General features: G+C 39.3%; 1 protein-coding gene across 1 annotated transcript in view; it reads right to left on the bottom strand.

Annotated features, from left to right (window-relative positions):
* UBAP2 (ubiquitin associated protein 2) overlaps positions 1-27,556 on the bottom strand; it is a 147,688-nt gene that overhangs the window by 48,022 nt on the left and 72,110 nt on the right. Inside the window, exons 5-10 of the mRNA XM_011980029.1 lie at positions 21,355-21,508; positions 18,981-19,058; positions 12,367-12,421; positions 10,826-10,929; positions 3,035-3,100; positions 121-173 (exon numbers count right to left, since the gene is read on the bottom strand). Coding sequence (XP_011835419.1) covers positions 121-173; positions 3,035-3,100; positions 10,826-10,929; positions 12,367-12,421; positions 18,981-19,058; positions 21,355-21,508 — 510 coding nt within the window. The remainder of the gene's footprint in view (positions 1-120; positions 174-3,034; positions 3,101-10,825; positions 10,930-12,366; positions 12,422-18,980; positions 19,059-21,354; positions 21,509-27,556) is intronic.

The raw sequence follows: 27,556 nt of genomic DNA on the forward strand, positions 1-27,556 counted from the left end.
CCATTGTACTCTAGCCTGTGAAACAAAAGCAAAATTCCACCTCAAAAAAAAAAAAAAAAGAAAAAGAAAAAAAGAAAAAAGAAAAAGAAAGAAAGGTCTCATCTGACAGCAAACACTTACATCTTCAGTCCAGTCTTCTGTTGTCCACTCCTCCACAGAATTCTTCCAAGCCCCTGTTGGGAAACAACAGCAATTAAAGTTTATACCACAAAGTCAAATACAATCTGAGTCCAAATGAATCCTTTTTGTGTACTATTAAGGAAAAGATATATATACCTCACTAGCAATTTAGTTTACAACCCAAGAAACAGGATGATCTTAATCTATTCTCGGTAAAATCAGTAATACTTCTTTTCTCCCCTTCTCTTTGAAGTAATGTTTACAAATGCAACTTGACTAGTAGTCATTATCTACATAACCGCAAATCAGTGTTTAAAATGGATTTTGCTTCAATATAGGTCACATCCAAGCAATGCTGCCATGATTAAGAAAGTATGGACATAGCACAAATATAGACATTTAACAATGATTTGATTTCTTATGATGTAGTCTTTAAAACAAAAAATTTCATTTTAAGGCAAATCTGTCTTGGACCCTATTTTAGTTGGATTACTGAACTATCAAATTTAGAGAAGCATCCTTTTAATAAAATGTTAGCTCTACTATATGGTTTCCTAATAGGTCTCCAGCAAAGTTTAACATTACTCTTGCTTGTATCAAGTCTGCTGCTTTAAGTTCTGAAGTCAGTACACAGGATGCACTCAAACAGTTCTTACAGAATACTCATCCATAACACATCTAAGTACTTTAAAGAAAAGTGTTGCTACTCAAAAAATGCTTATTTACAGATCTTATATAAGTAGAGGGTCATTGTTTATAGTATGTACTAAAAAACATGCCCATAGATAACGGTTTTAAAGGAAATACACTAAGAAATTAACGACGACTAACCCCAGAAAGCGGGATATGGATGTTTTCAGTTCCTTTATAGGAAGCAAGGAGTTAATCATCTGACACACAAAATTCTGTTTCTCTCCAAAAGTTGTGTATGGAGAGGGAAAAGGAGGAGGGGCGCGCTTGTGAGACAAAAGAAGTCAGGTAACCATGTCCACCTTCCTTAGAATCATGTAAATAGGGGAATAACTGACCTCCTCCTAAGTAAAATGATGATTGTCTCTTAGAAAGAGAGTCCTTATTTGTGGAATGTTTTTAACACGATATACTGATTTCAGATTGGGATGGCTCTCTGTGAAATATGATGTAAACTGTGGCAATATTTGGGTGTAAAATACAGATGGTTTCAAAACGGAAAACATTTAATTCTGAGAAACCACTAATAACACTGGAAATGTGGAGGATGAAGTTAATGAAAGCCAGCATGGTAAGACAAAGCTTGATGGGGAAGATGAAATATACACACACACAGATATAAAGGATACACACACACGGATACAAAGGAAAATTTCCAGGAGAAAAACAATGATGAAACATTACAAAAACCTACATAAAAAATATTAAAAGTATTCTAAAGCTTAAAATATACATTCTTTTTTCTAAGTTTTAAAACTGCAATAAAATACACATAAATTCGAGCAGCTCAGCCACTATACATACAGTTAATGTAGTAAGTTAAAACAGGCTTTTATACATGATACGTAGTAAGAATGACCTACCATGACAATTCAGGAGGTATCTTAAAAATAAAAAAAAACAGTCTGGGCATGGTGGCTCATGCCTGTAATCCCAGCACTTTGGGAGGCTGAGGTGGGTGGATCACGAGGTCAGGAGTTCAAGACCAGCCTGGTCAATATGGTGAAACCCTGTCTCCACTAAAAATACAAAAATTAGCGGGGCGTGGTGGCGTGTGCCTATAGTCCCAGCTACTGGGGAGGCTGAGGCAGGAGAATCGTTTGAACCCAGGAGGCGGAGGCTGCAGTGAGCTGAGATCATGCCACTGCTCCAGCCTGGGCAACAGAGACTCCATCTCAGAAATAAATAAGTAAATAAATAGGCCTGGAGCAGTGGCTCATGCCTGTAATTGCAGCACTTCGGGAGGCAGAGGTGGGTGGATCACCTGAGGTCAGGAGTTTGAGACCAGCCTGGCCAACATGGTGAAACCCCGTCTCTACTAAAAATACAAAGAATTAGCCAGAGGTGGTGACTCACACCTATAAATCCCAGTTACTTGGGAGACTGAGGCAGAATTGCTTGAACCCGGGAGGTGGAGGTTGCAGTGAGCCGAGATCATGCCATTGCACTCCAGCCTGGGTAACAAGAACAAAACTCCATCTCAAAAAAAATAATAAAAATAAAAATAAAATAATAAAAATAATAAAAAAAGACTGGCCTACCACTTTGAGAGCAGTATTTTGAAAATAATTAAACACAACTTTGGACTTGCATAGTAGGGTGAGAATCTGAGTACATTTAAAAGCAAGTACAAGGCACTATGTAGCCTGAAGGAAAAACAGGAAAACAGTTAAAAGCAGAGATGCAACATGATAGAGTGGCATGTCAGGAAATTACAGGGAAAACTCCCATGTCAGAAGCAAGTGCCACATTGCAGGAACTAGCCATACAGACTATAAAAAATTCCAGACATTAAATACAGAAGGCAGAGGCTCAGGTCCTAATCATATTTTTGAATATTAAAATTTTAATTTGGTTCACATTAGACCTACACCCCAAAACATAAGGGAAAAACTTCAACAATCCTTATTTTCAGCTTAAAATAATGTATTTGAGATGAATGCTTCATGTTCAGTTTAACTTGGTGTTAGTCCTCTAATGAATGTATGTTAAAGAAGGCCACTTAGGAAAAAGGAAAACAATGGTGAAAATTCTGTGGCACCTTGAAAGTCAATCAAACATTTCCATTAGCAAACTGCAAATTTGATTACCAAATAAACGGGTATAGTTTACAAACATTTATCTGATAAATTTGTATTAGCTAGCTTTGATAAAAAATGAAAGATATTGCAAGCAATTTATAAGATTCTTAACTTAAAAAATTAAAAAAATTAAGTATTCATACCTTTGAGTCCATAAGAACTTTTGTTTGACAGATCCTGAGCTACGTTGTGAGTATCTGATGCCAGTTCTGTGGACCAATGTAAAATTGAGCGTTTAAACATATCAAAAGAATGAAAGTATTCATCACAAGAGAAGATAGTCACCGTCAAAGCTATGTATATGCTGCGTTACTGCCCAAGGATAGTGAAATGTAGTTGAAATCCATACTCTTACAGGTTACTGCAAATCAAGTTATGAATTTTATCCCTGATGGCTCTTGGACGCTCAAATTACTTCAATTATTCTCACTCTCATGCCCATGTTTACCAAGTTCCCTTCTCACTCATCAAAGAGAGTATTCTAATCTGTTTAACAGGTACCAGTTTTTAGAAAACTTATCAATTAGCATTCTGAGTATACACAAGTCTTTCTAGTTTGGTTAATTTGAATGCTCCTCACATTGCGAACAGATTTGTGGTTATTGTACCGTCAACAGTTGGGTTTCTGAGCCTATAAGGCCGAGTCCTGGACTCAGAACTCCCTTATCAACAAGCCAATACCATTCTGTGAGGCCTCTGGAAAAATAGCCAGCACCATCAGCTGATGACATCCTTTAACTGTATTCTACAACAAACTGGTTTTGCTTATCTAAATGCTTTTCAGCAAGAAATCTGCTACTTTAAATAATAAGTGGGAGGAGATGAAAGAAGAAAGAGAGGAGGAAAGATAAAATAAGAAAAAAAGTAACTAATTGACTAATTCAACATTCTGCTTCAACAGTTGGACAACATTCGGCTTCAAAGCCATGGAAGTGGGCACAGCTTCCACACACAGTTCCTCCACACTGTGTGGAAGCTGTGCACAGTGATGCAGGGCTGTAGTTCCAGCTACACAGGAGGGTGATGGAGGAGGATCACTTGAGCCCAGGAGTTTGAGGTTGCAGTGCACTAAGATTATGCCTGTGAATACCAACTACACTCCAGCCTGGGCAACAAATTGAGACCCTCATCTCTTAAAAAAAAAGAAGAAAAAAAACATCAGTGGAGGTATTAATAAAGGCACTATAATATCACATACATATTTTTGTTTGGATGTGTTTTCATTCCACTTTTATAAAAACCTAAGAATGGGGTTGTCAGATGGTATGATAAAGGTATGCTTTCCCACCAGGCATGTATATGAGTACCTGTTATTCCACAATCCTCACCAGCACTTGGAATTTTTCGTTTCCTTTAAAGTCATTTTAATAGGTGAATGGGCGTAACTCAATGTGGCTTTACTTTGTATTTCCCCAATGACGAATGATGATGAGCACATTCTTACGGATTTGTTTGCTATCCATTTATCATCTTCCCTTGTAAATGCAAATACTTTGCTTTCTATGAACTTTTTCTGTTAAAATAATTACAGATTCACAGGAAATTATCCTTCACCAGTCTCCGTGTTGAAATAGACATTATACAAAATTTACCACGTCTAACCCTCTTCAAGTGTACAATTTAGTGGCACTGAGTATATTCCCAATGCTGTACAATCACTACTATCCATTTCTAGAACTTCTTCCATTTTTTTTCCCCATTTTTAATTGCTCATTTGTTTTAGGGGGTTGTTTTCTTATTACTGAATTGTGAGAGTTCTTTATTTATTTTGTATATAAGTCCTTATCAAATATGGATTTTATATAAACATTTTCTCCAAGACTACAGCTCATCCTATCATTTTTCTCTTCAGAAGAATTTTACAATTTTTGATAAAATGTACTTTGTCAGTTTTCTCTTTTATGACTCAGGCTTATCAGATTCTATATAAGAAATCTTCACCTAACCTAAAGTCACTAAGATTTGCCACTATAAGTTCTTTGTAAGTTGTACTTTTAGGTTTCATGTTTAAGTATAAACTTGCAGGGTAATTTTTGTATACAGTATAATGTATGCCATTGAACTGCCTCATAATCTTTGACAAAAAACAATTAGCCATATGTATATGTAAACTACTATGCTATTGATTTATATGTCTTGCTTACTGTAGTGTTAGAGCAGTTCTTAAAATTAGGGAGTGTAGAACTTTTTTTTCTTTTCAAAACTGTTTATGCTACTTTAGTCCCTTTAATATTATATAAAAATTTTAGAGTCAAGTGGTCAAGGCCAGGCAAAATATCTCACACCTGTAATCTCACCACTTTGGGAGGCTGAGGTGGGCAGATCACTTGAGGTCAGGAGTTCAATACTGACCCGGCCAACATGGTGAAACCCCGTCTCTGCTAAAAATACAGGGGGAAAAAAAAAAAAAACCAGCTGGGCATGGTGGCACACACCTGTAATCCCAGCTACTCAGGAGGCTGAGGTAGGAGATCACTTGAACCCAGGAAGTGGAGGTTGCAGTGAGGTAAGATTGCAACACTGCACTCCAGCCTGGGTGACAGAGTGAGAATCCATCTCAAAAAAAAGAATCAAGTTGTCAAAAATCTGAGAAGATTTTGATTGGAATTATGCTGAAGCTATCGATCAATTTGGAGAGAAATGACATTTCAAAGATTTTGAGTCTTCCAATTCATGAACACTGAATATGTTCCCTTTTATGAGGGTCTTCTTTTATCTTTCCCAACATGTTGCATAATATCAACATACAAATCTTGCATATATATAGTCAGAAATACAACTATTTCTTGTTTTTTTGGTACTCTTAAAAAAAGTACTGTTTTTCTTATTCTTTGTTTACAATTGTTCATTGCTAGTAAAGAAGCACCATAATTATATTTTAATGCTGGTTATAATTCTATACGCATTTGTTAGAATTCATCCTCTATACCTCTAAAGGGAGAATTTTATCATATATATATATAAACTACATCAACAAATTTGATTTTTTTTTTAAATCAGTGGGGAATATTTACATGAGATGGACTACCATGGATTAATAAATTCAAAGACTGAGTCAATAAAAACTAAATGTCACAACAGTAAGACTAAAATATATTAAAGTGGTATATCCCTCTATTTATTGTCTTCTTTATTTTCTCTCAATATTGTTTTCTATTTTTTCTAATCTTACATATTTTACATATCATTAGACTTATTCCTAGGTATTTGGTGTTTTCTGGAGCTACTAGCAATTTTTTTCCATTTTCTGTTTGTTGACGATTTACAGAAATACACTCATTCATGAAACTTGTGTCTTGCATTTTGTGCTTGTGAAACTCTCCAATAACTCATCTATAGTTTCTTTTACATAATCACAGAAAACAACGGTTTATTCTCCCTTTCCAGTCCTTATGACTTACTTATTTTTCTTTATTGCACTGGCTAGGACCTCCAGAACAGTGCGAATGGAAGCAGTGACCACATGTTTTTATCCTGTTCCAGAGGAAAAACACTCAATATATCACCAGTGACTGTAATACCTGCTGTAAGTTTACAGATATTCCTTATCTGATTAAGGAAATTCCTTGTATTTCTAATTGCCAGGGTTTTGTTTGTTTTTAATTAGAAAAATTATTTCTGCTCCTTTCATAGATCTTATTGTTCAGGAAACAGTCATACATACATATTTGGAATAATGTATTCTCACACTCCCTCTTAAAAGGCAAGGCAACATAGGTAAAACTGATCAGCCATCCAGAATTCTCAACTTATGGAATCTTGCTTCTTGATTTTACATTAATTCTGAAAATCAGAAATGTCATCTACAAAAAAAAGTTAAAGGGGCTGTAAAACATAATCACTTTATTCAATATTATATTTGTAAACTGGAGTATATTTTCTTTAAAAAACGAAAAACTAAGAAGAAAATGTCACTCAACATCACTGATCTCAACAGATCAGCAGGAAAAAAAATACTGTGATAAACTTGTCTCTGATACCAAGAAGAAATTTTACTCCAAGCATCAATACACCTCCAGTGTTTTCACTACATATTTCTTTACTGCTGCTCTTCATTCTTTTCCACATTTCACAATAGCGGATTGGTATAGACTTTAAAACTTCATTGACAGGAGCAAATCCAGTATCCATTGATTTCTTCTCAAAAGACACTATAACCTATCAGATTGCCTGGCTGTTTCATTCTCATGAATACTCTAACTGTAAAAAAAACTCAATAGGACACAAACAAATCCAAAGAATAGAAGAAGAAATTTGCTGCGTTTGGGGATATCTGGTGCATTTGACTGGTCCAGGATTATGAAACCTAAACCTCCCACTGTAAACAGGAAGCTGGATGCAAGTCCTTCCATAATAATATATTGTCCATTTACTCTGTACACCAAGAAAGCTACTGGCCTCTGATGCCCATGTTCATCGGCCAACACTTGGAGGTTCAACAATAACATCATAAATTATTCCTCTAGTCATGAGGAAGCAAGACATCACCACCAAAGCATACACAGTCATGGCTGAAGGCATGTGCAGCCTGGTCGGCTTCATCAGCTTCACGTTGGGACATTCAAGCACTAAGAATGGGCCGTGGTACAAAGTCTCCATGTTGCTGGAATCAAAGACCATTATCCAGCTCAAATCCCACATGCCATTCAGAAACACTGTTGGTTTGTTTTAATCATGAACGAATATTGAACGCTTTTCCTTACAGAAATAATCATAAGGATTTTTATCTTTAATTCTGTTAAATGGATAATACTTATTTCTGTATTTTTATATATAACACACATAACATGAAATCTACCCTTTTACAGTAGACGGCTGAATAATTTTTAGTATATTCACAATTTGTGTAACCATCACCTCTGAAACAAACCCCATACTCATTCGTAGACACTCACCACTTTTCCCAAATAGTTCCAGTCCTAGGCAACCACCAAGCTAATTTCTGTCCCTATAAATTTGCCTTAGACATTTCAGACAAATAAAATCATAAAACACAATATATGTGGTCTTTCTGTGACTCTGCATACTATTTTCAAGGTTCATTCATGTTGTAGCATGTACCTTAATTCCTTTTTATGGCTGAACATTATTCTATTCTATGTATATTCTATATTTTGCTTATACATTCATCCATTGATAAACATTTGAGGTTTCTTCCCCTACCCTGACAGACCTGTTCAATAGGAAGTATGGGTTGTTTCTACTTTTTTATAAATATGAATTATGTTGCTATGAATCTTTTTGTACAAGATTTTTATGTGAATCTACATTTTCCTGTCTTTTGGGTATGCATCTAGGAGTGGACTGATTTGTTTTTTAAAAGTTAAACAAACTAAGCTGGGCATGGTCGCTCATGTCAGTAATCCCAGCACTGGCTGGGTGGGAGGATCTTTGAAGCCAGGAGTTCAAGACCAGCCTCTGCAACAATGCAAAATCTTGTATCTACAAAAAATTTTAAAATTCACCCAGTGCAGTGGTGTGTGCCATAGTCCCAGCAGTAAGTACTAGGCAGGTTAAGGTGGGAGGATGGCTTGAATCCAGTGGTTCAAGGCTACAGTGAGAGATGATCACACCACTGCACTCCGGCCCGGACAACAGAGTGAGATGTTCTCTTAAAAAAAAGAAAAAGAAAAGAAGGTGGGGCACGGTGGCTTACGCCTGTAATCCCAGCACTTTGGGAGGCCAAGGTGAGTGGACCATTTGAGGTCAGCAGTTCGAGACTAGCCTGGCCAACATGGTGAAACCCTGCCTACTAAAAATACAAAAAAATTAGCCAGGCATAGTGCCGGAAACCTGTAATCCCAGCTACTCAGGACGCTGAGGCAGGAGAATCGCTTGAACCTGGGAGGTGGAGGTTGCAGTGAGCCAAGATCATGCCATTGTACTCCAGCCTGGGTGACAGAGACTCCATCTCAAAACTCCCCCACCCCAAAAAACACAGTTAAGCAAACTTAAATACCAGGTGTAATTCATTCTTTCTCTTTCTTTCGTTCTTTCTCTCTCTCTTTCTTTTTTTGAGACAGAGTCCCACTCTGTCACCCAGGCTAAAGTGCAGTGGCAGAATCTCAGCTCAATGCAACCTATGTCTCCCAGATTCAAGTGATTCTCCCACCTCAGCATCCCAAGTAGCTGAGACCACAGGCATATGCTACTACACCCAGCTAATTTTTGTATTTTTTTGCAGAGATGGGGTTTCACCATGTTGCCCAGGCTGGTCTTAAACTCCTGAGCTCAAGTGATCTGCCCACCTAAGCATCCCAAAGTGCTGGGATTACAGGTGTGATTTAACACGCTCGACCCAAGCATAATTTTAACGTGGTTATGGTAACCTTTTCCTGTTTCTGTCTTACTGAATTCTATTTTCAAATACTTAGGTTAAAGATTTTTACAAGAGTGAAATTAGTCAGTAATTCCAAACTTGTTGCCAAAAAAAAAAAAAATCGACATACAGTATCTTATAATCTCCTTAATATCTGTATGATCTATACCAATATTCCTTTTCTCCTTCCTGGAACTAATTACTCATGTTCTTCACCTTCCCTTGATGATCTCATAAGAAGCTTAACAATTTTACTAGTGTTTTCAAATAACAACTTACAAATTTTGTTGACCCTCTTTACAGTTTCTCTATTTACAGTTGATTAGTTGTGATTCTGGTCGTACTCTCTTACTTTCTGGCTAGGGTTGATGTTATATGGATGCTTGTGTGCATTATTTTATTTTATTTTTTATTTTTTGAGACACAGCCTTGCTCTGTTGCCAGGTTGGAGTGCAGTGATACAATCATAGCTTATATCATCCTCAACCTCCCAGGCTCAAGTGACACTCCCCTCTCCAGCCTCCCAAGCAGCTGGGACTATAGGCGCACACCACCATGCCATGTTAATTTTTTACGTTTTCTTAGTATAGATGAGATCTTACTATGTTAATCAGGCTCACCTCAAACTGTGGCTCAAGTGATCCTCTCGCCTCAGCCACCTAAATGCTGAGATTACAGGCATGAACCACTTGCATCAGGGCTTGATAATTTATTGAACTATATTCTAAATCTAGGTTATATTTCATTGTGTTAAATTATGTTTTTGTTTTTGTTGTTGTTGTTTTGAGATGAAGTCTCGCTCTGTTGCCCAGGCTGGAGTGCAATGGCACGATCTCGGCTCATTGCAACCTCCACCTCCTGGGTTCAAGCAATTCTCCTGTCTCAGCCTCCCAAGCAGCTGGGATTACAGGCACGCACCACCAAGCCTGGCTAATTTTTTTATATTTCTGTAGAGACGGTGTTTCACCATGTTGGCCAGGCTGCTCTCGAATTCCTGACCTCAAATGCTCCATCTGCCTCGGTCTCCCAAAGTGCTGGGATTACAGGTGTGAGCCACTGCACCTGGCTAAATTATGTTTCTATAAGTATAATCTCAATACTTACTGTACAAAGAGCTCTATATAAATAAACAACCAATATTTACCCCAAGAATTTCAGAAAATAATCCAGAAACAGCATGATACAGAAAAACCTGCAGTAGCAACGTTGCTACAAATCCATCTATCATCTACCACATTATCATACATTATCTGACCAGAGAATCTACCATTAGAAATGGGAAGTACTTCCAGTAAAAAATCTTCTCCTCAGAAATTCTATATATCTGTGACATACTTTGATTGGAGTGTGGGTTTGTGCTGATTTATGCCAATTACCTTATATAGCCTCTTTCTTAGCTCGCAGAAGGGAAAATCAAATTCTTTGTCATCATGAGATTTATATGTGACAGACTTTGGTGGTAAGAACCAACTAAGAATAGTTTCAGAGGTAGGACAGTAGCCTGTTTTTCATTCTTTTCCATCAGCACATTTAGACTTCATCTTTGCATGAGAACATAAAACTCTTAATAGCTCAAACATTTAAAACTCATCTCTGGCAAAAACAGAACACTTACCAGTTCCCTCATTTGCACCATTCTGAGCAGCTTCCCAAACTACTAGCTTTGTCCCACACACATCTGTAGATGTAGAATCTGAATAGTCCGCAGGATTAAATGTCCTGGGGTTTGAAATAAAGAAATAATAAAGGCAAGAGAAGCAAGCACCTAAGCCAAAATATTAACCATACATGATCTTCCACCAAACAAGCCCAGTGTCTTCTCACAGCCACTGTAAAAGACATCACCTCTCCTTCCCCTATTTAAATATAACTAATTCTGCCAGCCATGGAGATGCAGATGTGAAAACCAGAAGCTGCCTAGGGACCTTCCACACATTCTGGTATAATAGCCTTATTTTCCTAAAACATGGTCCTCAGCATCCTAAAGCAGACAAGGAGACCCATAATCTTTCAAGGCAGAATAAGGGCTCTCATAAGAGTCCTGCTGAAAAATAAGGAATAAATAGGAAACACAGGTATTTTCTTCCCAAGTCAGAATCCAAGTTTGGCTCTGAACCTTTTATAGCTTAGAATTATATGCTCCTTTATAGAAACATTAGATAAAGAAGAAAACATTTTGTTCAGCACCTCTATTTCTTTTCAATAAAATCCTAAACTGAACACCCAGTTTAACTGAATCATGGTTCAGAGGTCTAACATGAGCCAAAACAAATATTACCTTTAAAATTTTCACAAAGGAATGTGAAGTAAACAGAAAAATCCACAAAACAATTTACAGCTAATGGGCAGGGCTATGTCTTAAAGCGCTCCTGAGAGTTTGCTCCCTGTGTTTTCATCCCTCCTTTTCCTCGAAGGAGCTTAGGCAGAAGGCAGATTGCAGGAGGCACCACCACTTATCTAGAAGGCACTGACACCAAGAGTGCTGCCTGAAGTTAGAGAGAGACAAAGGGCTTTTCTTGGAGCCAATTCCCTTCCTTGACTGCATCTACGTATGGCTTCCACAGGATGTTTTAAAACTTTTTCTAAAAATTCAATGGGAGCTAATGTTTTAGAAGCAACAAAAAGTAAAATAACACCCGGAAACAAGAAATAAACCTCTGATTTTACTACCTTTGAGTCTGTTCAATGTTCACTATTACAATTCAGGAAAAAGATATCACTTATACATAAATAAGCACTACATTTACTTAGCATTCGAAGACAATGGCTGGATTAACTAACATGGCCCTTAGGCAGTGCCATTTAGGTATGTCTGTAGGTATGTTGTCACAACTTCAGGTGACTGCTACTGATATTTATTAATAGTACAGAGAGGACAGATGTTGCTAAACATCCTACAATATACAGGAGACCCTACCACTCCATGGAAGTATTATCCAATCCACAATCAATAGTGCCAAGGCTAGAAACCCTGCTCTAATGCCTATTTAAAAGATCAATTTTATTCATATTATTTTTCTTATTTGTAAATCTCTTTAAGTATAGAAAACACTAGATTCACCATGATGATCAAATTAGATGCAGGGTATTAGAGGCAATTGAAGCATAAAAACTAGGGAATTAAATAACTATAAAAATAGGATGGCTATGACTTACCCCATGCCTTGGGTTGAGAACCTTCCTGCCCCTCTCCCTCTGCCACGTCCAAATCCTTTAAAAAAAAACAAACAATTATATTATAAAATAATATTCATGTCCTACACAATTACACTTCCTTCTTCATCCTATACTCACTACCCAGACAATATTATCATTGTTCCTAATGGCACCAACATTCCAATCCAGGGCATCCAATTTCCAATTTACTGATCCCTGATGATACAACTACCTATACCCAGTTAGTGACTTCTAAGGCTAGAAAAGAATTAAATTCTCCTTGTATTATATTTGTGGTATTTGACAGCTAAACACAGGAAGGTTATATTATAAAACAGTCTGCACCCTTTACAATCAGGAAGGGCAAACACCATGGAATTATAAGCCACTACTATAAAATGAAATGAGAACCAGAAAGAGGAAAATTCAAAGTAAGCTGAAGGCACTGTTAAATATCATTTTAAATACTAGGTCTTTGATCAAAGACCAAAATGGCAGCAAGCATGGGAATAAGCAAACAAGAAGAGAAAATTATGACTAGCACCTTTCCACATTCTCTCTTCATTAAAATCCTGAACTGAAGAGTAAAGGCCTAAATTTAAGAGCTAAAACTATAAAACTCTCAGAGAAAAACACAAAGCAAATGCTTTACAACACTGGATTTAGCAATGATTTCTTCAATATGACACCAAAACTACAGGCAAAAAAAGAAAAACTAGACAAAATGGACTTTATGAAAATTAAAAACTTTTCTGAGACAGGCATGGTGGCTCACACCTATAATCTCAACAATTTGGGAAGTTGAGGTGGAAGGGTGGCTTGAGCAAGGAGTTCAAGGCCAGTCTGGGCAATACAGGGAGACTCCCTCTCTACAAAACTATTTTTTATGGGCACAGTGGCATGAGCCTCTAACAAAAAATTTTTTTTAATTAAAAAATCCAATCCAGGGCCGGGCGCGGTGGCTCAAGCCTGTAATCCCAGCACTTTGGGAGGCCGAGACGGGTGGATCACGAGGTCAGGAGATCGAGATCATCCTGGCTAACACAGTGAAACCCCGTCTCCACTAAAAAACACAAACTAGCCGAGCGAGGTGGCAGGCGCCTGTAGTCCCAGCTACTCGGGAGGCTGAGGCAGGAGAATGGCGTAAACCTGGGGGACGGAGCTTGCAGTGAGCTGAGATCCAGCCACTGCACTCCAGCCTGGGCGACAGAGCGAGACTCCGTCTCAAAAAATAAAAAAATTTTAAAAAATCCAATCCATCTTCCCCATAAATTCTAACAAGATAATAGAATTATTGTTTCGCACTCACCTGGCAGTAATGCTACTAGTAACGTTGGTTTCTGTGTATATACCATTTCCCTGCATTGTTATCTGGAAGGAACAGATTAATCTAGCAGCTCAGAATAAAAATCCAGTGTATTTTAATCATGAAAACCAAGTCCAACGTTTCCAAAGATTATCAAAGTGAATAAACCATGTTATGGTAAATGTTGTACCTTTCCTCCTCAAGCCCTGGGACTCTACTACGTATCTGTTGAATGACTGTTCAAGGGTTTTTTTTTTTAATTTTTTGAGACAGAGTTTTGCTCTGTCACCGAGGTTGGAGTGCAGTGGCATAATCTCAGCTCACCACAACCTCCACCTCCCAGGTTCAAATGATTTTTGTGCCTCAGTCTCCCGAGTAGCTGGGATTACAGGCCTGCGTCACCATGCCTGGGTAATTTTTGTATTTTTAGTGGAGACAGGGTTTCACCACGTTGTCCAGGCTGGTCTTGAACTCCTGACCTCAAGTGATCCACCCACCTCACCCTCCCAAAGTACTGGGATTACAGGCGTAAGCCACCACCCCCCGCTTCAAGTTTTGACTAATATTTACATATTCCATGCTGAGAATCGAAATGGAAAAGTTGCTCATTACTTTGTTTTTTCTTTTTCTGAGTTGGGATTTCACTGGCCATATTGGCCAGGCTGGTCTTGAACTCCCGGCTTCCAGTGATCCGCTCACCTCAGCCTCCGAAAGTGCTGGGATTATAGGTGTGAGCTACCATGCCTGGCCTAGTTGCTCATTACTCTGAAAGCCGAAATTCAAAGAACAACCAACCACCCCTATTGGGGCAGATCTTAACTGCAGACATCCCTCCTTTTCAAACAGCCTGAAGGGAAGCAAATGCAGAAAGTGGGCCTAATCTAAAAAGATAGAAAGCACTCCTTCCCCTTATCCCCAAAAGATAGTAAGAAGGACTTTAAAAGCTAGCTGTGCCACAGGGTGGGGAACATCCCACACCGGGGCCTGTTGTGGGGTTGTGGGAGAGGAGAGGGACAGAATTAGGAGATATACCTAATGTAAATGACCAGTTAATGGGTGCAACACACCAACATGGCACATGTATACATACGTAACAAACCTGCACGTTGTACACATGCACCCTAGAACTTAAAAGTATAATTTAAAAAAAAAAAAAAAAAAAAAAGGGCTAGCTGTGCCAGAGGCCAGCCTGAGCAACATAGCAAGACCCGGCCTCAAAAAAATTCCAGATTTCTCAGGCCTAGTTCAATAATATAGATGGTACTACTTCCATGTCCAGGGACCTGTTCAGGCCACAAACAGAAGGGGGCATCTTTGGTGTTTTTCTGGCTCAGAGACTTGGGAGTCTATCCCCCTACATTCTCAGAGAGTCTGGAATAACTCCTCCCCAGCCTCAAAGAATACTACATTAATCAAATGAAAATGACAAAACATCCCTGGAATTCACTGAGGAACAAAGCTTATTTACAGCAATATCTTCAACAACACAATAGGTATGTAAATATCAGTTGCTACATTTAAGACTGATATATGGCCAGGAGCAGTGGCTCACGCCTGTAATCCCAGCACTTTGGGAGGATCACGGGAGGATCACGAGGTCAGGAGATCGAGACCATCCTGGCTAACGCGGTGAAACCCTGTCTCTACTAAAAATACAAAAAATTAGCCAGGCATGGTGGTGGGTACTTATAGTCCCAACTACTCAGGAGCCTGAGCCAGGAGAATGGTGTGAACCCAGGAGGGGGAGCTTGTAATGAGCCGAGATTGTGCCACTGCACTCCAGCCTGGGCAACAGAGCGAGACTCCATCTCAAAAAAAAAAAAAAAAAAAAAAAAAAAAAAAAAGTAGAGGAACTAATCTGAGTTACTAAATACAAAACAGTAAGATAAAGCAGTGAGAAAGGTTACAGAATAAACTATTGTTGCCTTTTTTGCATTATTTTTCTTCCATCCAGAAGGAAACCAAACCCTGTAACTTCAAGTGTAATTCATTAGCAGCCAGGTGCAGTGGCTCGTGCCTGTAATCCCCCTGCTTTAGGAGGCCAAGGGAGGAGGACTGCTTGGAGTCAGGAGTTCAAGACCAGCCTGGGCAACACAGGGAGACCTATCTCTACAAAAATGCTTTTAAAAATTAGCTGGGCATAGCCAGGCGCATGGCTCACACCTGTAATCCCAACACTTTGGGAGGCCGGGGCGGGCGGATCACGAGGTCAGGAGATCGAGACCATCCTGGCTAACATGGTGAAACCCCGTCTCTATTAAAAATACATAAAATTAGCCAGGCATGGTGGTGGGCGCCTGTAGTCCCAATTACTCGGGAGGCTGAGGCAGGAGAATGGCGTGAACTCGGGAGGCGAAGCTTGCACTGAGCTGAGAGTGCATCACTGCACTCCAATCTGGGTGACAGAGCGAGACTCCGTCTCAATCAATCAATCAATAAATCAATAAAAGAAAAAGAAAAAAAATTAGCTGGGCATTGTGATGTGCACCTGCAGTCCTATCTACTCAGGAGGCTAAGGCAGGAGTATTGCTTGAGCATAAGAGTTGGAGGTTGCAGTGAGCTATGATCATGCCACCGTACTCCAGGATGGGCAACAGAGCGAGACCCTGTCTCTAAAAAAATAAACAATAGTTCACTACCTTACTTGACTCAATCTCACCAGAAGAAAAGACCAAAATAATACATATAAGCTACTAAACCATGTATCAATACACGAGATAAAGAAACATACAAAAGAAGAAAAGTAACTTAAATACACATTTAAGGCTGACCTACATGGAGAAACCCTACTCTACTGAAAACACAAAATTAGCTGGGCATGGTGGCGCATGCCTGTTATTCCAGCTACTCGGGAGGCTCAGGCAAAAGAATTGCTTGAACCCAGGGGGCGGAGGTTGTGATGAGCCAAGATCCCACCATTGCATTGCACTCCAGCCAGGGCAACAAGAGCGAAACTCCCGTTTCAAAAATAAAAATAAATAAAAAATAAAAAATAAACAATAAAAATGAAAATAGGTTGGGCGCGGGGGCTTACGCCTATAATCCCAGCACTTTGGGAGGCCGAGGCGGGCGGATCACTAGGTCCAGAGATCGAGACCATCCTGGCCAACATGGTGAAACCCCATCTCCATTTAAAAATACAAAAATTAGCTGAGCCTGTAGTCCCAGCTACATGGGAGGCTGAGGCAGGAGAATCGCTTGAATCCTGGAGGCAGAGGTTGCAGTGAGCTGAGATTGCACCAGTGCACTCCAGCCTTGAGACAGAGCGAGACTCTGTCTCTAAATAAGTAAATAAATAAATAAAATGTGTAACCAGTGAAACCCCATCTCTACTAAAAATACAAAAAATTAGCCAGGCATGGTGGGGCTCGTGCCTATAGCCCCAGCTGCTCAGGAGGGTAAGGTGTAGGAATCACTTGAGCCCAGGATTTCGAGGTTGCAGTAAGTTAAGATCATGTCACCGCACTCCAGGCTGGGCAAGAGTGAGATACTGTCTCTTAAGAAAAAAAAAAAACAAACAGTAGACAAAGGATCTAAAAAAACAATACACAAATGGCCAAAACGTACACAAAAAATGTTCATCATTAAACATCAAAAAAATACAAAGAAAACCACAATGAGGTATCATCTATCAAAAAGACAAAAAGTAGCCTGTAATCCCAACTACTGAGGTGGCTGAGACAGGAAGATTGCCTGAAACCAGGAGTTCAAGACTGCAGTGAGTTATGATCATGCCACTACATCTAATTAATTAAGCAAATTAAACAGATGCTGGTGAAGACACAGGGAAAAGGGAACTCTCATACACTACTGGTGGGAATATAAACTGGTGCAGCCATTTTGGAAAACAGTATGGAGATTTATTAAAAACAAAAAATTGAATTACCATATGATCCACCAATCCCATTACTGGATATTTATACAAAGAAAAGGAAACCAATAGTGCTTCATAGTTGCCAGGTTGGGGTGGCTGTGGCAATTTCTCTTCTTTCTAAATTTTTAACTTTTTACTGATACATAATATTTAAACACATTTATGGGGTACATGTGGTACTTTGCTACATGCAGAGAATACATAATTATCAAGTTGTGGTATTTAGGGTATCCGTTACTATGAACGTTTATCATTTCTATGTGTTGAGAACTTTTCAAGTCCTCACTTCTAGCTATTTTGAAGTGAAACACTATTCACAATATTCACAAATACAGAGAATCAACCTAAGTGTTCATCAACAGATGAATGGATTTCAAAAAGTGATAAATTTACACGTTGGAATACTATTCAGTCATAAAAGAATGAAATGATGTCCTCTGGAGCAACATGAATGGACCTGGAAGACACTGTATTAAATAAAATAAACCAGACACAGAAAGACAAATATCACACGTACTCACTCACATGGGAGCTAAAAAAGTTATCTCATGCAGGTAAAGAGTGGAAAGATAGTTACCAGAGGGAGAGAAGGTGATGGGTATAGAGGGTGGGGAATAAAGAGAGATTGGTGGATAGGTTAAAACACAGAAGGAATAAATTCTAGGCCGTGCTCGGTGGCTCATGCCTGTAATCCCACCACTTTGGGAGGATTAGGCGGCTGGATCACTTGAGGCCAGGAGTTTGAGACCAGACTGGTCAACATGGTAAAACCCTATGTCTATCAAAAATACAAAAATTAGCAGGGCATGGTGGAATGCACCTATAGTCCCAGATACTCAGGAGGGTAAGTGGAAGGATTATTTGAGCCCAGGAGGGAGAGGTTGCAGTTAGCTGAGATGGTGCCACTGCACTCCAGCCTGGGTGACAGAGTAAGACCCTGTCCCAAAAAAAGGGAGTAAGTTCTAATGTTCAACAGTAAAGTAAGGTGACTACTTAACAATTACGTATTATATACTTCAAAATAGCTGGAAGTGAGGACTACAGCAAAAAGACTACAACTCACTGAAGGCTCAAATGAACATAGCCTTTTTTAGCAATAAAGTATTTTTAAAGTAAGGTTTTAAAAACCCTATTGCATTGTATTCCAAATGTAATACAATTATAATTTGTCAATGCTTTTGGTTAGAGCTTTAAGTTTTAAATTATTCATAGAAAGGGCTTTCTCAGCTCATCCAAAAACAACCCTTTGGTTTCTTCAAAACTACGTAACACAAAATAGTTCATTTACGGGCATCAGTAAACAAATGATCAGATTTTAAGACGACCTGCCATTCTTTCAGAACACACTGCTATCCCTAGTCAGAGTCCAGCAAAGCAACAGCCTGCTTCTTCCTCCTAATTGAAAGCATTTTCTTCTCTCTTACTCTAGCTTACCTCTACCTCGGGCTCGCTTGCCACGATCTGAAGGTTTGTCCACTTGATTGCAATCAATTCCATTTTCTTCACCTCTAACTAGGGGGAAAAGAGCAGAAAAATCAAATTTCCATTTCCAAACCTCTTGTACGTAACCTTACCAAGCACCTATTAAAGGCAAAGAAGGAATGACAAACAGGCTACAATTTAAACAACGGGTTCAGAAACAGGAAAAACAAAAACATAAGTGACTTAAAAACTGAATGAGGTCAGGCACAGTGGCTTACACTTGTAATTCTAGCACTTGTAATTTCCAGCTGAGGGGGGCAGATCTCTTGAGCTCAAGAGCTTGAGACCAGCCTGGGCGACATACAAAAAAAATACAAAAATTGGCCAGGCGCAATGGCTCATACCTATAATCCCAGCACTTTGGGAGGCTGAGGCAGGCGGATCACTTGAGGCCAGGAGTTTGAGACCAGCCTGGCTAACACAAGGAAACCTCATCTCTACCGAAAAATATAAAAATTAGCCGGGTGTGGTGGCGTGTACCTATAGTTCCAGCTACTCGAGAGGCTAAGGCAGGAGATTGCTTGGACCCAATAGGCAGAGGTTGCAGTGAGCCGAGATCTCCTCACTGCACTCCAGTCTGGGCAAGTGAGCAACACTCTGTCTCAGTAAAAATACAACATATAAAATACAAAAAAATATGAAAATCAGCCAGGCATGGTTGTGATGGCGTGCAGCTAGTAGTCCCAGCTACTCAGGAGGCTGAGGTGGGAGGATCACCTGAGCCCAGGGAGGTCAAGGCTGCAGTGAGCTGTGATCACGCCACTGCACTTCAGCCTGGGTGGAAGAGTGAGACCTTGTCTCAAAAAAAGAAGTTAAAAAAAAAAAAAAAAAAAAAAGAGAGAAAAAGAAATCACATCTTCCTTAATTCACATGAAAATTCTGAAAACAAATTAAAATAACATATTGATTTTTCTTTCTTCTTTGTGGACTTGCTGTGAAGTTTTTGCTTCAAAAAAACTACCTCCATTATGCAACTATGTTAATATATCACAGAATTTGATCATTAGTTACGTTCAAAGTCTGGAAAGGCACAGAATAGCAAAATAGTAATACCAAGGAAACACTGAGTTCTTAGAAAAACTAAAGTGTTAGAATTGGGTTTTTCTAGAATACTAACTGGAAGATGCCAACTCGCAGTCTTTTCTTTTTCTCATCCCTATATTGGCATTAATAGCTCTATATAATACAGAAATTTCATAAACGATATTGGAATGGCTTGCTCCCCTCACCTCTGTCAGAGGTTGACTTACATAAATTCCAGTGAGGCTTTCCTTGGCAACCCACTTACATTTGCCAGACCTCTTCCCATAATTTGCATCTCTCTTTCTGCCTTTGTCTTTCCCTATAACATAATTTCTACATAACACCATTAAAATATATTAATATAAAATATTTTATCCTTTATTGTTACATCCCATTTGACCTTCTTTAAAATATAAGTTTTAGAAGGGCAAAGATTTTACCTATTTTATTCAATGCTGCATGCCTATAAAAGTATCCACTACATAGTAGATACTCAATAAATATCGGTGGAATATATGAGACAGCAAGAGTCTCTAGAGTGATATGTTGAATATTTACATTTTATTCTTTCATAACTTAGCTACACTGACACACTGCCAGAGCAGACAGGGTTGTTTTGCATAAACAGTGACAAAACCTAGAAAACCTAGGTCTAATGGAAATGAGACCTGCCTATGAGAAATCCTGCCTATTCAGCAACTTTTCTCTTAATCTAACTCTTGTCTGCCTATGAGAAATCCTGCCTATTCAGCAACTTTTCTCTTAATCTAACTCTTGTCTGCCTATGAGAAATCCTGCCTATTCAGCAACTTTTCTCTTAATCTAACTCTTGTCTATACCATGAGTCTCTATAAATGGAGAAGAAAAAAACAGCTTTATCTACCTGTAAGTAAATGACCCCTGGCCCCTTCTTTGCCACACACACACAATTCTAAAATTAACGAATGTGTCTGCCTTATAACAGAAGGCAGTCATAAGACACACTACACAACCACCTGCCTATAGCCCAGGTCAGTGTTGATATGAAACCACATGGGAGGCTCTTATGAAACTACTCAGGTGCCACTCATTTCTAGTGTTAACTATTAGAACAAATTCTGCATTGAGGAAACAAATTTATGAGCATGCTATGGACTAATCTTTCAGTTGTTCAGAATGTAAGGAAACTCCTAAGAAAAAATTTGAGAAAGCTGAGCGCAGTGGCTCATGCCTGTAATTCCAACACTTTGGGAGGCCGAGACAGGAGGGTCACTCGAGACGAAAGAAGAGAAGAGAAAAAACTGAGGAGAAAGTCTGTACTTACATTCTCTGCCACGATTGCCACCTCTTCCTTTCCGGTTGTTGTTTCCACGTCCACGACTTGACTCTTTCTCGCTTTTCTTCTCTCTATTCTCTTTGTTTTCTGAATTTTCTTTTGCAAAATTCTTTTTCTTCCCCCCTACGGTCTCCCATGAAGTCTATCAGAGAGAACGGCTGTTAATCATTTATCATTCCAAGTGTGTATAATTATCAAGGGCACATGCATGTATCTTTCTTCTTTTATTATTATTATTATTTTTTTGAGATGGAGTCTCGCTCTGTTGCCCAGGCTGGAGTGCAGTGGTGTGATCTCGGCTCACTGCAAGCTCCGCCTCCCAAGTTCACGCCATTCTCCTGCCTCAGCCTCCCGAGTAGCTGGGACTACAGGTGCCCGCCACAACGCCCAGCTAATTTTTTGTATTTTTAGTGGAAACAGGGTTTCACCGTGTTAGCCACGATGGTCTCGATCTCCTGACCTCGTGATCCGCCCTCCTCGGCCTCCCAAAATGCTGGGATTACAGGCGTGGGCCACCGCGCCCAGCATATGCATGTATCTTTCAAATCTAACTACCCACAGCTTGCAGCTCACCTGCTTATCATTTATTTCCATATAGTTCTACTTTCTTGATGATAAAGATAACAATCTTCTTGCTAAGCTCCTGTTGCTAAATAATTACAGCTATTAGCTGACCTGACAAAACACTGTACATTTTCCCAACATACAGCCCTTTCCTATGCAAATTTAGGAATACAGTAAATGTCATTTCCCCAAGCTCCTATTCTACACCACCTCAGTTATCTCTCTATTAGGCCTTAAATCTACGTATTAATTCAAAGACCACAAAATTACTTAGAATGATGCCCCAAAAGCTCCAGGAATACAACCTTGCCTGTTCCATTATTCAAACTAATTATCTAAAACAATGTAATGGCAGATAAGTAAAATTTTAGCTTGGTTTTGGTGGGCTTTTTAAAAATTTTAAAAGTACTTAAAATTTTAACCTCCAAAGAATTATTCTAGTGAGAAGTCAAATAATTTATATAACCTCCCTTCTCCACCTCTTCCCGAATGGTGATACCAAACCTAATCATATCATATACATACAAATTGCTGAGAAAAGAAAGATACTACATTCTTGACTATAAGTGGATATAAAAATTATCAAGCAGGGTAGTTACAGAGAAATCCTAAAATTAGCCCAATAGTTTCTATTTACTTATTCATAATCTGCCTTATTTCAGAAGGGATTTGAAATGACTCCATCCAAAATTAAGAGTAGCAACTATTTTATGCTTTTTAAAAATCTTATGAAAAAACAAAATTTGACATTGTATATCCAAACTAAACATTAGCACTGGAAATTAATAAACTAAAATTTGGGTGATAAGCTGAATTATTTCCATAACAGTGGAAGCTAACTTCCAAACACTTTTTTGAAATGGAATATTTGGTCTTCTGCAAAGTTCTGATGAACTCACATATTTAATTAGATATAAAATGGATATGAACAAGATATAAATTATTTTCCACCTCTAAGTTTTGATAATGAAGATTGAATATACTGACACCTGATAGTTAAGGTGACACAATCAGGTATTATCATACAGTTCTGGTGAGCATGCATCTATTTTAACTTTTCTAGAAGGTTACTTAGCAATAGTACCTCAAAATTTTATTTTTTTTGAGACAGAGTCTCACTCTGTCACCCAGACTGGAGTGCAATGGCGCGATCTCGGCTCACTGCAACCTCCACCTCCTGGGAACAAGTAATAACTCCTGTCTCAGCCTACTGAGTAGCTTGGATTACAGGCATACACCACCACACCCAGCGAATTTTTGTAATTTTAGTAGAGACGGGGTTTCACCATGTTGGCCAGGCTGCTGTCGAACTGCTGACGTCAGGTGATCCACCTACCTTGGCCTCCCAAAGTACTGGTATTACAGGCGTAAGCCACTGCGCTTGGCCTAGTACCCAAATTTTATTTGGTGCATACTCTTTCAACCCAGCAATTCTACTTCTAGGCCCTTATTCAGACAAAATAATGTGTCCAAGCACACTGGCTCATGCCTGTAATCCCAGCACGTTGGGAGTCCAAGGCAGGGAGATCACTTGAGGCCAGGAGTTGGAGACTATCCTGGCCAACATGGTGAAACTCCATCTCTACTAAAAATATAAAAATTAGCTGGGAGTGGTGGCAGGCACCTGTAATCCCAGCTACTCGGGAGGGTGAGGCAGGAGAATCACTTGAACCTGGAAGGCTTGATCCTAGGAGGTGGAGGCTTCAGTGAGCCAAGATCATACCACTTCTCTCCAGCTTGGGTGACAGAGCGAGACTCTGTCTCAATTACAACAACGTAATAATTGTTCAAACATTTACATGCGGACAAAATGATCAACAGCATAAAAGGAGGAGAGGGGGATTCCCAAAATATCAAGTTCAGGAGACTAAGTAGTCTAGCGTATCCATAAATGGGGCAGTACACAGCCATTTTACCAGTTATATAGGTACATACAGGAAGAGGTCCTTGATAGAAAAAGCAAGCTATCAGCAAACGGCATATAGAATTACATTTTTTAGTTCAAATAGAAGCCTATGTACTTACTAAAGGAAGTGGTATAAGTCATTATCTAAGTGAGGATGTTTAATTTGATGTAACCTTATATTTTTCTGTAATTACTTTCTAATTAAACAATAAAGCTTATCTATGCCAGAGAAAATAATGCCCATACTGCACAAACTCAATTTATTATGTTTGCTAATATGAAAAGACGAGACAACTGTGTAAAACAAAATCCAGTCCTCTTAGGTTATAATACAAAAAGTAAATTAAAGAGGTCCTGGAAAAATCATCCCAGAAGAGTTGGCATAAAGTGTTATGTATACGCAATGTATATCTTTACACAGCCTCGCCTAAAGGTACTCTATCTTTATAAAGGGGCCAACTGTCTTTGTAGAACACCTGAGAAACACTTTACCCCACTTCATATAGCAAATGATACCCTGGCCAGGCACAGTGGCTCACACCTGTAATCCCGGCACTTTGGGAGCCCAAGGTGGGCAGATCATGAGGTCAGGAGTTCCAGACCGACCTGGCCAACATAGTGAAACTCCATCTTTACTAAACATACAAAAATTAGCAGCCAAGCGCAGTGGCTCATGCCTGTAATCCCAGCACTTTGGGAGACTGAGGCGGGCAGATCACTTGAGGTCGGGAATTCAAGACCAGCGTGACCAACATGGAGAAATCCCATCTCTACTAAAAATACAAAATTAGCCGGGCGTGGTGGCGCATGCCTGTGATCCCAGCTACTTGGGAGGCTGAAGTGGGAGAATCGCTTGAACCCGGGAGGCAGAAGGTTGCGGTGAGCCAAGATATTATACTCCAGCCTGGGCAACAAGAGCAAAACTCCATCTCAAAAAAAAAAAAAAAAAATTAGCCAGGCATGGTGGCAGACGTCTGTAATTCCCAGCTACTCAGGAGGCTGAGGCAGGAGAACTGCTTGAACCTGGGAGGCAGAGGTTGAGGTTGCAGTGAGCTGAGATCATGCCAATGCACTCCAGCCTGGGTGACAGAGCAAGACTCCATCTCAAAAAAAATAAAAATAAAAAAAAGACACCCTCCCCATCCTGCTGCCCCTCAAGCAAAGTCTTGGTTTATGAGATCTACAAAGACAACTTATTTGAGGGTGGCAAATAGGGAAAAGAACCTTTAAGAAGCAATCTTTACAATACCATAGTAACTGCTAAAAAGATTACTGTGTATTTTGCAGAAGTCTGCAAAGCATGCACACATGCATACTTTGAAAAGTCAACCAAGTAATTATAGAGGATTTCCAAGAGAATTTCTGGCAACCTCTGTTATCGGTATTTTGCTACTTGTAGAATGGGTCTGAAGAAAAAGAGGAGAGGTCCTCCCAGTCACCATGTAATAATCAGAACAGCAGTCTTCAAAGCCAGCTAGTTCAAAAATTACTCTCCCACCACTTTGCCTTTGCCAAAAACTACCAACACAAACAACTTACTAAAAACAGTAAGTACATTAATGCAAGAGACTAATACTTTAAAACAATTTTGTCACACCAACCAAACATTATGATGAAACAAAAAGTTCAGTACTTGTGTTCAATATCTTCCTTTGTGACAGACATACTTACATAAGAAAAAATAAACTTATCCTTAAAAATATCACGGACGATTCCACTTAATACCTTTTCCAAGTGATAATTTTGTTTCAGAAGACTTTGGCACAGAGGAAGGTTAGAATCGTTTGCCTTCATGCTCTTGCTCCTAGCAACATCACAGTGTTTATATTCTGTCAACTCTACTCCAATTAACTCTATCTCAGTCAAGGGAAGATAATCAAAGCCATTTAGCCATGGGTGCTGCAGACGGCAACCAGGTAAGAGATGAGGCAAACAGTATGAGAGACAAGATGTACCAGAGAATGGTCCTCAACAAACCAGGGTTTCAAAGACTTCCTCCAGCCTGAGCAACATAGAAACACAGAGAGACTCTATCTCTACAAAATATAAAAATAATTAGCCAAGTGTAGTGGCATGTGCCTGTGGTCTCGGCTACTCGGCAGGCTGGAGGATGGCGTAAGCCCGGGAGGTCGAGGCTGCAGTGAACCATGATGGCACCACTCTACTCTAACCTGGGCAATGGAGTGAGACCCTGTCTTAATAAAAAAACCCCAAAACACCAAACAACTAAAACAAAGACTTTCCCTCTACTTCTGTATTTCCCCCACAGCCCACTCAGCCCCGAACAAGTGTATTCTTTCACAACTATAGTCAGAACTTCATCTATTTTCTTATCTTTGAAGAAAACAAAAGTCAGATATAGCCCACACTATAAAATTGTTCAAGAGGTAACCAAAAAGACATTCACGAAAAATTCAGCTTTACTTTTTTTTTTTTTTTTTGAGACCGAGTCTCGCACTGTCGCCCGGGCTGGAGTGCAATGCCGCGATCTCGACTCACTGCAACCTCCGCTTCCTGGGTTCAAGCGATTCTCCTGCCTCAGTTGCCTGAGAGGCTGGGATTACAGGCACCTACCACCACACATGGCTAATTTTCTGTATCTTTAGTAGACATGGCGTTTTGCCATGTTGGCCAGGCTGGTCTCGAACTCCTGACCTTGTGATCCACCCACCTCGGCTTCCCAAAGTGCTGGGATTACAGGTGTGAGCCACCGCGCCCAGTCAGCCTTACTTTCTAATACATAGCCTAGAAGCACCTCCTTCAGGTTCTGTCCCAAATGAGGAGGGGGTGTTAAAACTCAAAACAGAAAGAGAAAACTGGACATTTAAGACTTAAAAATTCACCTAACTACCAGAGAAAAGGAATTAAATCTGCTGCAGCTAAAGGAAAGGCAACAAAAATTAGTGTCCGGACTTACCTGTGCCATAAAAAGATCCAAAAAGATCCCCTCCAGTGAACAATTTGGATTATTTTGTTTATTCCCAAAGATTTTTCTTTTTCTTTTTCTTTTTTTTTATTAAACGAAGAGGGCAGTTAGGCTCTTCAGTTCACTTTGAAAATAACTGAAAGCCATGCTCTGCTGTATCCATTAGCAATAAGGTAAACAGATCCTCCATATTTTGCAAAACCCAGGATACTTATTCCCAAGTCAGTAAACCAAAATTATTCAAAATTTTAATTTATCATTTAACATGGTTTTCCTCCCCAAAAAAATCACAAATTTAGTGGCTTGTCTTGTGTATCAGTGTTCTCTTACATGGAATTTTACCAACAATTACTGCTACACTCAAACAGTGAAATCTTTTCCACATTAGTTAATTTTTACTGTAAAAGAATTCATTCTCTTTGTTTCACATCAACTAAAAATACAGTCATTTTAGCTTTCAGTTTCTCACAGTTCAGTTTTGTATTTCTTGTACCTAATGCAGCATGACCCTAAAATGAGACTTCAATTAAATCTGAACACTGACACGGTCAGTTTGTTTGTTTTAAATTTTCCAAGGAAAAGCAGTTATTGATGTGTTCATCTTTGTATCCTCTTTTAGGTGAGCCATTATTTGTTTTAATCTACTCTAAAATAGTTTCCTCAATTTAAGAAATATAAACACAGGCCAGGTGTGGTGGCTCACACCTGTAATCCCAACACTTTGGGAGGCCGAGGCGGGTGGATCACCTGAGGTCAGGAGTTCGAGATCAGTCTGACCAACATGGAAAAACCCC

The sequence above is a fragment of the Mandrillus leucophaeus genome, unplaced genomic scaffold (genome assembly GCF_000951045.1).
Source record: "Mandrillus leucophaeus isolate KB7577 unplaced genomic scaffold, Mleu.le_1.0 Scaffold208, whole genome shotgun sequence".
Classification (NCBI taxonomy): Eukaryota; Metazoa; Chordata; class Mammalia; order Primates; family Cercopithecidae; genus Mandrillus; species Mandrillus leucophaeus.